General features: G+C 52.6%; 1 protein-coding gene across 28 annotated transcripts in view; it reads right to left on the reverse strand.

The window, feature by feature from the left end:
- The window catches only part of ZNF618 (zinc finger protein 618), a 145,812-nt gene extending 143,151 nt beyond the window's left edge, over nt 1–2,661 (reverse strand). For 24 of the 28 annotated variants that reach the window (XM_084821481.1, XM_084821487.1, XM_084821478.1 and 21 more), the window contains exon 1: nt 2,233–2,661. In XM_084821481.1, coding sequence (XP_084677607.1) covers nt 2,233–2,505 — 273 coding nt within the window. In that variant the 5' untranslated portion in view covers nt 2,506–2,661. The remainder of the gene's footprint in view (nt 1–2,232) is intronic. The other 4 variants (XM_084821494.1, XM_084821500.1, XM_084821493.1 and 1 more) reach the window with 2 other exon arrangements.
- Nucleotides 2,662–13,901: the final 11,240 nt, after the last annotated feature.

The raw sequence follows: 13,901 nt of genomic DNA on the forward strand, positions 1-13,901 counted from the left end.
CGTAAAACATCCAAGAGATCCTAACATAGCTCAACATGGCCTCTTCTCCCAAGTACCAGAACTAGCAGAATTGCGCATTTCGACCAAAATGAAACTGCTCACAGTGCATCTCCATCCCATGGACATCCGAAAGTCTCTCCCCGACCCCTTTTTCCACCACCGCCCTCAAACTCCAGTAGATCCTTCCAAAGGCAACGAGGGAGAGGCAGGCAAGTAAAACTAAAGTAAATGATCACACGGCACAAGCTATTATTCTTTTTAAAATTGGAAATTTCAGATCAGCTTCCAAATCCTCTTACAATCTTAAAATCAATTTAATGCTTGCAGCCTGGCCCATCCAGAAATCCTGTTGCAGGAAACTGTGAATACACCAGCAACCCAATGCCTTTTTAGTCCACAGCAAATACCCAATGCCAATCTCTGAGGAGTTAAATATTCTTGCATTCCCCCCCACATTAATATTCTCAAAAGTGTTGGCCTCCTCTTGCACAAAGGAGGACTCTTCCTAACTCCTGAAAAATTATGACCACTTGGCTGTTTTTAAAAATTTCTTCTTTTACTGTTGTTCCAGAAGCTTCCATAAAATCTAGCATTCCCCTCCCATATTGGGAGGGGGGGGGAGAGAACAGGATTGGTTAGAGATGAAATCTTTAATTGCAGCCCTCTCCACTTACCACTGAAAACCCCCTGAATTTTCAAATAAATATTCAATTGCAATTTAGATTACAATTAAACAAAATTAACAAGTCATCAACTTTTTTCAGATTTTTTTTCTTTCAAATTCTGCTTTTATATATTTTTTTAAAATCAGGCTGGAAAAACTTAAAAATTTTCTAAAACATTTGCCTGAATTGAGGTTCCTGGACTGGGGGGAAAGGATTTAAGCCGCAGAACACAGTTCTGTTCTAACACAGAAATGCCCTTTTCAAATTCACTGCTGCAGCTGTGTGGTCGGCCATCTTGATATTTTGTTCCCATTTTAAAGTAGAGACTCTGCAAGATTTGCTCTTTCCTTTTTTTTCCTTTCAAATTCAGTGTTGACCTGGTATTTTTCTCCCTCCCCCCTTCTGCCAGAGATACAGAGGCTGCACGTCTTTCTCTTCACAGAGATTTTAAGCAAAAAATTCAAAAATTAGAGACTCTCAATCTCTTTTTAAAATGCAAAACAGAAAAAAGCACCTAGAAGCAACGACCAAAAACGCAAAAGGCAATTTTAACACAACAAATTCCTGAGAGTAACCCAAATAAGATACACTGCTAAATGCAAAGTAAGTGTTTATTAGAAAGAACATTTTCAGCATACAGGAAACGGGGGGGGAAGGATTGTTTTAAAATTTCCTAAGGAAATATGACTCAATTTTGCAATTTCTCCTTTAAAAAAATCAGCAACTTCATCCCCGCAGTTTTTCCAACGATTAGTATTTTGCATACATAATTAATGTAATTGCGCATTTTCTATGTAAACTACTACACAGACAGAACTCTTCCAGAGAGCTCTGCAGTCGTGCCAGTGCGGAGGCAGAGCGCCCACAAAGCGCCCCCCACGCGCGCAGTGGCGCGAGGGCTGCGAATGAGCGCGCGAGGGTCGTGGGCTGAATTCTGCCAGCGGCAAAGGGCGCCCAAATCTGTCTGGCATTCCAGAACAAAAGGCTCCCCTGGAATCTCAATTTCACCCCCAGTGACGTTTCAGGCTCCTGTTTAAAAACAAGGTTCTTCAATTCAGATTTGTGCAAACCCCCCCCCCCGCGCACACGCCAGTCCGGGGTGTGTCCGCACAAAATTTCCGCGAGCCCCTGGCTGAAACCCAAAAAGCCCGAAGAGAAACTTCCAAGCGGAGCCAAAGAAAGCCGCGGCGCGCGGCGCAGGAACCGGCCGGGCGCCCCCAGCCCAGCGCCCGGGCCCGTCCCGCTCCTGCGGCGGAGCCCCGCGGGCCGGCTCGGGCGCCCGCCCCCGCCGCGGAGGCGCCCCGACTCCGTCCAAGCGCGGGCTGGGCTCGCCGCGGGCCGCGACGGCGCCGCGGGGTTCGGCCGGGGCGGCCCGCCGCGGCGCCCGCGCGGGCCGCCCGCAGGAGCCTCCAGTAGGGGGCGCCGTCCGCCGCCCGCCTGCGGGCCGCGGCGGAGCGCGCGGGCCGCGCGAAACCCGGGCGGGACGCGCCGCAGCCCCGCGGCGGGCGGGCGGGCGGCCGAGGGGCGCCTCGGGCGGGCGGGCGCGCGCGCGCGCGGCGGCTCTTACCTGCGCCGGCGGGGCGGCGGCGGCCCCCGCTGCTGCGTCCGCGGCGGCGCCGGCCGGCCCGGGGCCGCCCGGCTCCTGCATGGGGCTGGGCTCGCGGCAGGGCGGCGGCGGCGGCTCCTCCCGCGCCGGCCCGCCGCTGTCGCTCTCGCTGGCGCGGCGCGGCGCACAATGCGGCGCGCCGGCCGGGGCCGCCTCCCTCGTCGCTGCGGCTGCGGCCCCCGGCGCGGGGGCGCGGCTGGGCGGCGCGGGCTCGTCCGCCCCCCGGGAGGACATGGGCCGCCGCCCGCCGCCGCGCGAGACTCCGCCGCCGTCAGCGCCGCCCGGCCGAGGCGCGCCGGGGCCGAGCGCGCGCCGCCGCCCGCGCCGCCACAGCCCGCGCCGCCGCCATCGCAGGAGGAGGGGCGGGCCGGCGCCGCCCCCTGCCGCCCGAGCCGGCCGGCCGCACGCAGGAGCGCGCTGCGCCCGCCCGCCCCGCCCCCGGCCCGGGCCTCCTGCCGACCTGCCCAGCCGGCCCGGCCGCGCGGGAGTGGGCGGCGAGGCCCGGGCGCCCCGCGCGCCTGCCCGCCTGGGCGCGCTTCCCTGGAGCCTCCCCGATGTTGGGGGCGCGGCGCCCTTCGCCCCCAGGCCTGCGGCCGCGCTGGCCGTGGCTGACGGGAGCCGGAGCCCAAGCGTCGCGGCGGCCCCAGGTGGGGAAGGCTGCCCAGGCGAAGCGCCGCGGCCAGGAAGCGCCGGGCGTCCCCCAGAGGAGCGGGACTACAAATCCCATCAGCCCCAGCCGGCCCGGCCCAACGGGGCTGCAAAGTTCCCAGCCCTCCGATGCAACAGGGTCCGAGCGGGGCGCTCTCCAAGCCGGCCCCTTCCCCATCCCGCCCGTTGACTCCGGAGTGCCTCATCCGGAGGGGCTCCGCTCGCTTGCCCCGGCCCCGCCGCCATCTTGCGGGAGCTTCTGCTAGTCCCCTTGTGTCACGGAAGCAGATGCCGGCTCTGCGGAGTGGCGCGGGCCACCGCCAGGCCTCCCCCCAGCAGCGTGCAGTCGCCCCATTTCAGTCAGGCTTTATGACGCAAAAGAGCGCCTGTGCGCAACCCCCCGGAATCACTGCGGCGCCAGTGTTCCCTTCGGGCCAGCTGGTACCCTAGATGGGTTCTGTTCTCTGCATGTTGCAGCAGGCAGGGGTGGGGACCAAGGAAGGGGGGACTCTCCGCCCTCATGACCAGAGAGCAGCAAAGCACAGGACCCAGCAGCTGATGTGTCCCAGCCCTCGAGGAAGCAAGCCGGTGGGCTACCAGCTGGGCCAGTGGGGCCACCTAGGTCACCTGACTGGCTGTCTACTGGCACTTTGTCTCTTGGTCGCTCACTCTAACCAGCCCCTTAAAAGTTGTTTGGAGCAAATGTTTTCCCGCGTGCCGCGATTGTCCGGCCCGCTTCGCTGGGAGCAAATCCTGTGGAACTTCAGCGTTGGCCCGCTTGGGACTGCAGGGCTGGGCTGTGCTCCTGTTCTCTGGCCCCTCGGTGATGCAGCTCGGGGTAAACGCAGGGCTGTCCCTCCCCAATTTGTGCTGACAGAGGCGTATGAGGTGGTAGGCCGAGAGATGGTGACTGGCCCATGGCCAGCCAGGAGCCTCATGGCCAAGCAGGGATGTGCACCTGAGTCTCCACAGCCCGACTGACGCCACGCCACACCAGCTGTATTGAAGGCCAAGCAAAGCAAGAAGACGGCGGGGGAAATCTGAGTGCAGCTTGCCACTGAAGTGAGTATGGAATCCAGAGCGCTGCCAGTTTGGGGGGGGCGGGGTTCGGGGGGTGGGTGCAGGCTCTGGAAGTTCCCTTCTGTTGCTCTCTACTATAGATGTACATCTCCTGATATATACTATATGAACATCCGTCTTTACACAAATATCAAGATCTGCTCCCTCTCCGGAAAGCTCTTGGCTTAGGCTGCAGTCGTATTTATTTTATTTTATTTACGAAATTTATTAATCGCCCACCAGCCGCTCTGGGCGATGTACAACAACAAAACAGTTAAAACAATAAAATTCTACATTAAAAACATCATAAAAAATACCCTAACCCACCCCAAATGCCTGCCTGAACAACCACGTTTTTAATGCGCGGCGGAAGCTCATTAAAGAGGGGGCATGGCGGAGTTCCCTAGGGAGGGAGTTCCACAGAGTGGGGGCCACCACAGAGAACGCCCTCTCCCTCGTCCTCACCAGCCTAGCTGTCCTGGCTGATGGGACAGAGAGAAGGCCATCCGAGGCTGATCTTGTTAAGCAGCCAGTCTGGTGTTGCTAGAGGCGCTCCTTGAGATAGGCTGGGCCGGAACTGTATAGGGTTTTAAAGGTCAAAACCAACACCTTGAATTTGGCCCGGAAAACAACTGGTAACCTGTGCAACTCCATCAGCACTGGAGTGATGTGATCTCGCTGCAGCTTCCGAACGGTCTTCAAGGGTAACCCCACGTAGAGCACATTACAGTAGTCTGAACGAGAGGAGACCAGGGCATGTACTGCCGATGGGAGCAGATGGTCGGGAAGGAAGGGGCGCAGCCGCCGTATCAGATGGAGTTGGTACAGCGCTGTCCGGCTCACAGCTGACACCTGAGCCTCCATGGACAGCTGGGAGTCCAAAATGACCCCCAGGCTGCGGACCTGGTCTTTCAAGGGTAGCCGTACCCCATTCAACACCAGGTCAACATCCCCCAGCCTCCTCTTGTCTCCCACCAAAAGTACCTCGGGCTTGTCAGGGTTCAGCTTCAGCTCATTCCTCCCCATCCAGCCACTCACCGTCTCCAGACATTTGGACAGGGATTCTACGGCCAACCTTGGTGAAGATTTGAACGAGAGGTAGAGCTGTGTGTCATCCGCATATTGATGCCACCGCACCCCAAACCTCCTGATGATAGCCCCCAGCGGCTTCACATAGATGTTAAATAGCACCGGGGAGAGGATGGAACCTTCTGGCACCCCACAAGTGAGTGGCCACGGGTCCGACACCTCCTCTCCCAGTGCTACCCTCTGGTACCTGCCGGAGAGGAAGGACCGGAACCACCGCAATACAGTGTCTCCAATGCCCAATCCCTCCAGGCGGTCCAGGAGGATACCGTGGTCAACAGTATCAAAAGTCACTGAGAGGTCGGGGAGAACAAGGAGCATTCGCCCCCATCCAGAGCCCTCCTCATATGCCTTATTTCCTGGGAGTAAGCTCCATCGAACTTAGTGGAACTTTGGCGTGGACGTGCCTGGGGAATGGCACTGTTAAGCTGCTAGACCTCATCATCACTCAAAACAAGGCCTACCTACATGTCACTTGCTCTTATGCATTCCTTGTGAGATTCCTGTAGCTGAGTTATTAGCATAAAACCCACAGGCATACTGGTTTAACACAGAGGATCTTGTTTTTCCACGGCTAAACACACACAGGCCATCACTTTCAGCGCAAAAGTCTCTCGCTCTCCGGTCATGCCACGACCAGATAAGGAACCCATAAATCACTCTACAGTGGGGGAGGGGCAATTGTTTCTTACCTAGATACCACTCATTAGCCGTGAGTGGCAAATTTTAAAATGATAAGAGGACTAAAATTCATTGCATTATCTGCTCATTTTGATCGATTTTTAAAACCTTGCTTTTGCCAGGCTGTGGGTTGTTTGCAAATCCCACTGCCAGCTCCACTCTAACCACATAGAGGTTATCATATCAGCGATAGAATGCCAGCAAACTGGAGCTTTGGCAAGAGGAGAGAAGGGCTGTTGGGCTGGGGAAAACCTCGCCTAGGAGCTGTAGGACAGGGGGAGCAACGGCCTGTGTGCAGGGCACACGTGGAAAACAAGCCGCTACACTTGCGTGTGCAGAGGGCACCTGATCCGTCTGGATTCACATTAATTGACTAACACATTAATGCTGAGTTGATTCCATGTTATGGATATTTTTAAAGGTATTTCCAAATCTGGTGACAGACTGGGAGAGGCATCTGAGAAGGAAACAATTTGTCCTGGAGGCATCTGCTTGGCCACACTAGGACGTGGGATCATGCTGGACCCAAAGCATAATCCCATGCATGTAAACTCAGACATAAGTCCCACTGAGTTCGACAGGGCTTCCTCCCAGATAAGTGGGTACAGCACTGGGCCTAAACAGCAATAGCAGGGATGAACCAGCGAGTGGGACGCAGGGCGCTGAGCCCTTCCAGTGCCAGCAATCCTACCCCGCAAATCCCCTTCCCTTGACCATCTGTAGTCTTGCAGTCCAATGGGGGAAACAGGTTAAAAACAGCTGGCCAGGTGGGCATGGCCAAGGAAAGAAAAGTGGGAGGCCGGAGGCTGAAGTGGGAAAAGTGGGAGGCTTGCCCACGAATTGTTCCCACTGGAGACATAGACGGGTGAGAACTCTGCAGATGCCACAGGAAACGGCCGTAACTATTTCAGACTAAACACAAAACATTCAGTTCTTTGGTTCACGGCAGTCTCAAGAGTAGTCTAAATGAGCCACCTGAAACACCCAATTTTTGCTGTGCTGACCCTTAACAAGCAACTACTACAACCATAATATTGCTAACCAGTCCCTTCCTGTTGGTTGGGTTCAAAGAGCAGGCAGAACCTAAGTAAGGAGCCCATGCAGAGCCCAGCAGATGTAGCAGGGCGATATATATTTTATATGAGATATATGTAATTAATTGGGGTTTTCCAAGAATGCAGGGCTTATTCTTTTGAAATGTGTTAATAATCTGAGGGGAAATGATCAGGTGATAAAACTGATGGTTATTTGTTTTATATATTTACAACATTTGTATGCCACTCTACTTCTAAATAATTTCTGGACTGGTGAACAACAAAAGATAAAATGAACAGAAAGTAAAAAGAAGAAACATGATATTAAGATTATTCTTTAAAAAAACAGTGCCAATAAAACCAAGGCTGGTCAGCCAAGGAAGTCTTCCTGGAAAAGAGCTGTTTTCAGGAGGCACCAAAAGCAACCCAGTGTTGGCACCTGCTGAACCTCCAAAGGCAGGGAGTTCCACAGGACGGGAACCACCATGCGGAAGGCTCTTCTCTGGGTAGACTCCATTTGGGCCATGGGCCCATGTGGAACCACCAGGAGCATGCCCTCCAATGACCTCAGTGACCAGGCAGGTTGGTAAGGGAGGAGGCGCTCTCTCAGGTATCCTGATCCCAAGTTGTTTAGGGTTTTGTAAACTAGTACCAATACCTTAAACCTGGCCCAGTAGTGAATAGGCAGCCAGTGCAGTTCCCTCAGCACAGGAGTTGCCTGCTGAAACGGGGCAGCTCCCGACAGCAGCCGAGCTGCTGTGTTCTGTACTAGCTCCAGCTCCTGACCAGCCTCAGCCCCACGTAGAGCACGTTGCAGTAATCCAGCCATGAGGTTACTAGCGCCTGGATCGCTGTGGCCAAGCTAGCCCTGCCCAGGAGAGGCCATAGCTGGTGAACCAGCAGAAGCTGGTAAAAGGCACTCCGAGCTGCCATGGCCACTTGGGCCTCCAACGACAGTGATGGATCTTGGAGTACCCCCAAACTACGGACCTGATCTTCCAGAGGGAATGCAGCCCTGCCCAGAGCATGCAATGAGCCTCTCTCCTGGACCCGGGAACCACTCACCCGCAGGGCTTCCATCTCGGCAGGATTCAGCTTCAGTTTATTGGCCCACATCCAGCCCATTACTGAGTCTAGGCACTGATCAGGACTTGCACAGCCTCACCTGATGTAGATGTCACAGAGAGATAGATACTGATGACACTTGGCTTCAAGACACCTAATGACCTCTTCCATTGGCTTCATATAGATGTTAAATAACACTGGGGACAGGATGGTACCCCGCAGCACCCCATAGGTCAGTTGCCAAGGGGCCGAGGCCTAACCCAGTGTTACACCCTGAAATCGGATCCATAGGTAGGACCAGAACCACTGTGGCACAGTGCCGAGGCCTAACCCAGTGTTACACCCTGACATCGGATCCATAGGTAGGACCGGAACCACTGTGGCACAGTGCCTCCAACGCCCATCCCATGGAGTCGATCCAGGAGGATACCACAGTCAATGGTATCAAAAGCCATTTTTTTCTCTCGATGAGAGATGGAGCAGAATTAGCAGGGTTGCGCTCCCCCTGGCCCTCTTCGATAAAGGTCATCATCAGGGCATCCAAGGCTGATTCCGTCCCAAAACCAGACTGGAGCGGGTCTCGATAATCCGTATCCTCCAAGGGTGCCTGCGGTGTTGAGCCGCGACCCTCTCCAGAACCTTCCCCAGGAAAGGGGCATTTGCAACTGGGCGGTAGTTGCCTAATTCCATTTGGTCCAGAGTGGGCTTCTTCAGGAGTGGGCGCGCTGCTGTCTCCTGAAGGACAGCAGGAACCACCCCTCCCGTAGAGAAGCGGTCACCACACCCGGGACCCACCCAGTCATGCCCCCTCAGCCAGCTTTTACTAGCCAGAGGGGCAGGGATCGAGAGGGCACGTGGCCGGTCGCATTGCTGCAAGCACCTCGTCCATGTCATCAGGCTGCAGCAGCTGAAACTGATCCCACAACATTGCGCCGATGGTGGCGTCAGACACCTCGAATGGAACTGTGTTGGCAGCGGCGGCAAGTTCGCTATGGAGACGAGAGATTTTGTCCTCAAGGTGCGATGCAAAAGGGTCACAGTGGGTCCTTGAGGGGACCAGGGCCCCACTTGTTGCGGACAGCGTTAGCCCCCAGACCACCTGAAAGAGCCCCGCTGGATGGCTACTTGAAGATGCAGTGGAGGCAGCAAAGTCAGCCTTCTTTGCTGCCCACACCGCCATGCAATAGGCACGATTCCGTGCTCTAGCGCATGCTTGGTCATCTTTGCTTGAGACTGGTGCCATTTGTGCTCTAGCTGACGTCCAGCCTGTTTCATTGACCGTAGCTCCCTAGTATACCAGGGAGCACAACGGGCTCCACAGCGCTGGAGAAGGCACTCGGGTGCGATCAAGTCGATGGCCTTCCACATCTCACTGTCCCACAACGAGACAAGGGCCTTGGCTGGAGCTTTCTCCACTGGCAAATCACCAAGAGCTTTCAGAAATCCATTGGATTCCATCAATCTCCTAGGGCAGACCATCCGAATGTGTCCCCTACAGGGGGAAGTAATGCCTTAAGTACAAATCTCACCAGGGAATGGTCTGACCATGACAATGGGGTTATTTGCCCGCCCCCCATCTTCAGATTACCCATCTCACAACTTGGAGCAAAAACCAAATCCAGAGGGTGCCTGCTTCATGTGTTGGGCCAATGACAGACTGAGGGCTCCTTCACACACAGCTTTTATCCTGCTATTGAGATTGCTCAATCACGGAAGTTTGCAGGTCCTTTACATGATGTCATGAACCTCCAGGGCCTCTCCTGCACTAAATGACCTTTATTCTGTTTTTAAATAGATCAGAGATAATGAACTGTCAAATTACCCTGCTTGTGTTCCGCCTGAATTCCCTCCATGAAAAAGGAAAAGATGCAAGAAGAGGAGCTAGAGCAATGAAACACACGGAAGACTCAGATAAGGGGGAGGAGAAGGAGGAAACCTTGGAGGAAACCTGGGTTCCTTGGAGGAAAAAAGGCGGGATATAAATGTAATAAATAAATAAGGAAACACGTGTAAAGGGAGTCCGTTGTGATCCTGCATTTAAAATGGAAGCTGAAAGCCCCGTTTCAAATGCAGGATTTTAGGCTGGTGTAGAGATGCTCTGAGACAGCCCTGTGGTTATCATGGAGGCCATGAAGTCCTGAGCTGGAACTTCAGAGACAGCCTCAGTGTGGAAGTTGAAGTCATCCAGAACCACCATTCTGGGTTCCTCCAACACCACACTTGATTCAAAATGCTAAAAGTCCTGGGATAAATGTCCCCAGCTGCAGTCTCACCTTGGCCAGGCCCTGCTTGGTGCACTCAGCACCACCCACCACCTAACCCCCTCTGCAAGAGGGAGGAAAATAGTTGTCAGCCTACAATATGGGGTGGTTGTTGGATTACAAAAATAAGATGTTCAAACACTCAAAACCCAGGACATCAACCTACATTATTAGTAGCATTACTACAGATGGTTGCAAAGACAGGTAACCTAATTCTAAAAATGTTTACTCAGAAGGAAATCCCACAAGTCTATGGGACCTAATGCTAGGAGAGAGAACCTGCCTATATACGAATACTCTAAGCAGTGTACAAAGTCAAAATCAATTTAACAAAAGATCCAACAATAAAATCAACATAGCATAAGAACAGTCTACAAGAGTCAACAAAAAGGAACAAGAGTTCTCAAAAGGGAAGGCCTGCTGGAAGAATAGAGTCCTTAACTCCTGCTTAAAGACCTTCAAGGAGGTCAGCAGGTGCATTTCAGCCGGCAGGCCATTCCGCAACGGAGGGGTGGGGAAGGGAAGGGTCCTCTGGCGTGCGGCTGCCAGTCTCGCGCTAGGCAGCCACGGCAGGGAGCCCTCCAAGGACCTGAGGTGGCAGACTGGCACGCAGGGAAGGAGGCGCTTCCTGAGGTAAAGGCAACCTGCGGGGTGCAACCCTACGGATTCCAGAGGAGGTGCAATCCTAGGGACAGTTACTCGCAAGTAGGTCTCAGAGTAAAGCCAGACTGACTTCTGAGTAAGCATACATAGGGTTGGCCTGTTCATTTGGGGTCTGGGCCACATATAGCTAACACGACTCGACAGTGGGGATTGCAGAAAGCAACACTCACAGCACGTCTCAATGTAAGTAACTCAGTTTGCCACATGTTACCCGTTGCAACACATAGAGTCAGAAGAGAGTTCTCCAAAGACGTGACCTTTGGGCACGGAAGTGGTTCAGAAACGGGCAGGCAAAGTTACAATTGATTAAAAGAGGAAGAGAAAGTGAGGGGGGGGGCAGGGGATGCTGTAATGCCACTATGTAAATTCAGGGTGATCCATCCACCCACACGTGGAATACTCAGAAGTTCTCTTCCGTTTTTACTTTGCAAAAAAACAGTAAAATGGAAAGAAACTTAGATAAGTGCAACAAAACTGGTAAGACAACTGCGAACAACATATAACTAGTGTGGGAAATGTACATCATTGGTTTTATTCCAGTTTAACTGCCATAGCTGCCCTCAAGGAATCTGGCGGGGGGGCAGTTTGGGGCAAAGTATTAAGAACACTGGCCACAATCCTGGGCCCACCCAACCCCCAACACAGATTTCTTCAAAACCAAAGGTTTATGCCACTTTTCCAAGCCATTCAAAGCAGTCCAAACACCAAGAATCAGACTAATACCTAATAGAACAAGACTACATTTCCCAGAGTTCTCTGGGAAGACGAAACTCTGATTTAGGCCTCAGGATGTACCTGCTGCTACAGGCTTCATCCCCCCAGACATGACCCAGCTGCCTCAGGGCTAGACCATGTCATGCTGCAGGTGGGTTCCTGCTCTGTTGAACACTCCCCTATCCCCAAACAGTCCCCTGCCAATAGGGAATGAGGCCAGAGCCCTTCTGCCCAACACACTCATTGTCTAGAGGTAAGAATTATTATTAGTGACATGGGGGAGCCCGCGTGGCAACCATGTCATCCCTGCCTGCACTCTAGCACAACAGAGTGCAGCCACCTTGGTCAAGATGAGGCCTCCCTCATGACGATCGCAAGAGATCCATCCTAGAGTCCTCAAAGAATTCAAATATGAAATTGCTGATCTTCTAACTAAAATATGCAACATGTCCCTAAGATCAGCCTCTGTTCCAGGGACCGGAAGATGGCCAATGTAACACCAGTTCTCAAAAAGGGATCCAGGGGGGATCCGGGAAATTACATGCCCGTTAGCTTAACATCTGTTCCGGGTAAATTGATTGAAGGCATTATTAAAAATAAAATTAGTAAGCATATAGAAGGACAAGCCCTGCTGAAAAAGAATCAACACGACTTCTGCAAAGGTAAGGCCTGTCTCACTAACCTCTTAAGAGTTCTTTGAGAGTGTCAATGAACATGTAGACAGGGGTGATCCAGTAGACATTGTTTACTTGGACTTCCAAAAGGGTTTTGACAAAATCCCTCAACAAAGACTCCTGAGTCTTTTCTTAGCAGTTATGGAATAAGAGGACACGTCCTCTTATGGATCAGTAACTGATTAAAGAACAGAAAGCAGAGGGTAGGAATATATGGTAAATTCTCCCAATGGAGGGAAGTAAACAGTGGGATCCCAGAGGGATCTGTATTGGGACCAACGCTTTTCAACCTGTTTATAAATGATCTGGAATTATTTATTTATATTATTAAATTTATTAATCGCCCATCTGGCTGGTCACCCAGCCACTCTGGGAGATGTACAGCATACAATAAAACAGTTTAAAACAATAAAATTCTACAATAAAAACATTTTCTAAAATACCCTAACCCACCCCAAATGCCTGCCTGAACAGCCACGTTTTTAATGCACGACGGAAGCTCATTAAAGAGGGGGCATGACGGAGTTCCCTAGGGAGGGAGTTCCACAGAGTGGGGGCCACCACAGAAAAGGCCCTCTCCCTCGTCCCCATCAGTCTAGCTGTCCTGGCTGATGGGACAGAGAGAAGGCCATCCGAGGCTGATCTTGTTAAGTGACCTGTCTGGTGCTGCTGGAGGCGCTCCTTAAGACAGGCTCACTCAATTAGGAGTGAGCAGTGAAGTGGCCAAGTTTGCTGATGACACCAAATTATTTAGGGTGGTTAAAACAAAAAGGGATTGTGAAGAGCTCCAAAAGGATCTCTCCAAACTGGGAGAATGGGCACCTAATGGGAAATGTGGTTCAATGTAAGCAAGTGTAAAGTGATGCACGTTGGGGCAAAAAATCCCACCTTCAAGTATAGCCTGATGGGATCTGAGCTGGCGGTGACCTACCAGGAAAGAGATCTTGGGGCTGTGGTGGACAGGTCGATGAAGATGTCAACCCACTGTGCAGCTGCTGTAAAAAGAGTCAAACTCCATATTAGGCATAATTAGAAAAGGAATTGAGAATAAAACTGCCAATATCATACTGCCCCTATACAAATCTATGGTGCCGCCACACTTGGAATACTGTGTCCAGTTCTGGTCATCACACCTTAAAAAGGGTATTGTAGAGCTGGAAAAAGTGCAGAAAAGGGCAACGAAAATGATCAAGGGGCTGGAGCATCTCCCTATGAGAGGTTACAACAGCTGGGATTGTTTAGCTTGGAAAAAAATAGGGTAAGGAGAGACATGATAGAGGTCTACCAAATTATGCCCGGTGTGGAGAATCTGGATAGGGAGACATTTTTCCCCCTCCCATAATACTAGGACACACTGGGATCATCCCATGAAGCTGATGGGTGGGATATTCAGGACAGGTAAAGTCCTTCACACAGCGCGCAGTCAAACTATGGAATTCACTATCACAGGATGTAGTGATGGCCACCAGTTTGGATGGCTTTAAAAGGGGATTGGACAAATTCCTGGAGGAAAAGGCTATTGATGGCTACTAATCTTGAAGGCTCTGTGCTACCTCCAGCACCAGAGGCAATGAGGCTATGTACACCAGTTGCTGGGGAACATGGGTGGGAAGGTGCTATTGCGCTCATGCCCTGTTTGTGGATTCCTGGCCAACAGCTGGTTGGCCACTGTGTGAACAGAGTGCTGGACTGGATGGACCCATGGTCTGATCCAGCAGGGCTCGTCTTATGTTCTTAAGAGTCTC

This window comes from Heloderma suspectum, chromosome 14 (assembly GCF_057233095.1).
Source record: "Heloderma suspectum isolate Gila_16-S chromosome 14, 16-S_ref, whole genome shotgun sequence".
NCBI classification, from domain to species: Eukaryota; Metazoa; Chordata; class Lepidosauria; order Squamata; family Helodermatidae; genus Heloderma; species Heloderma suspectum.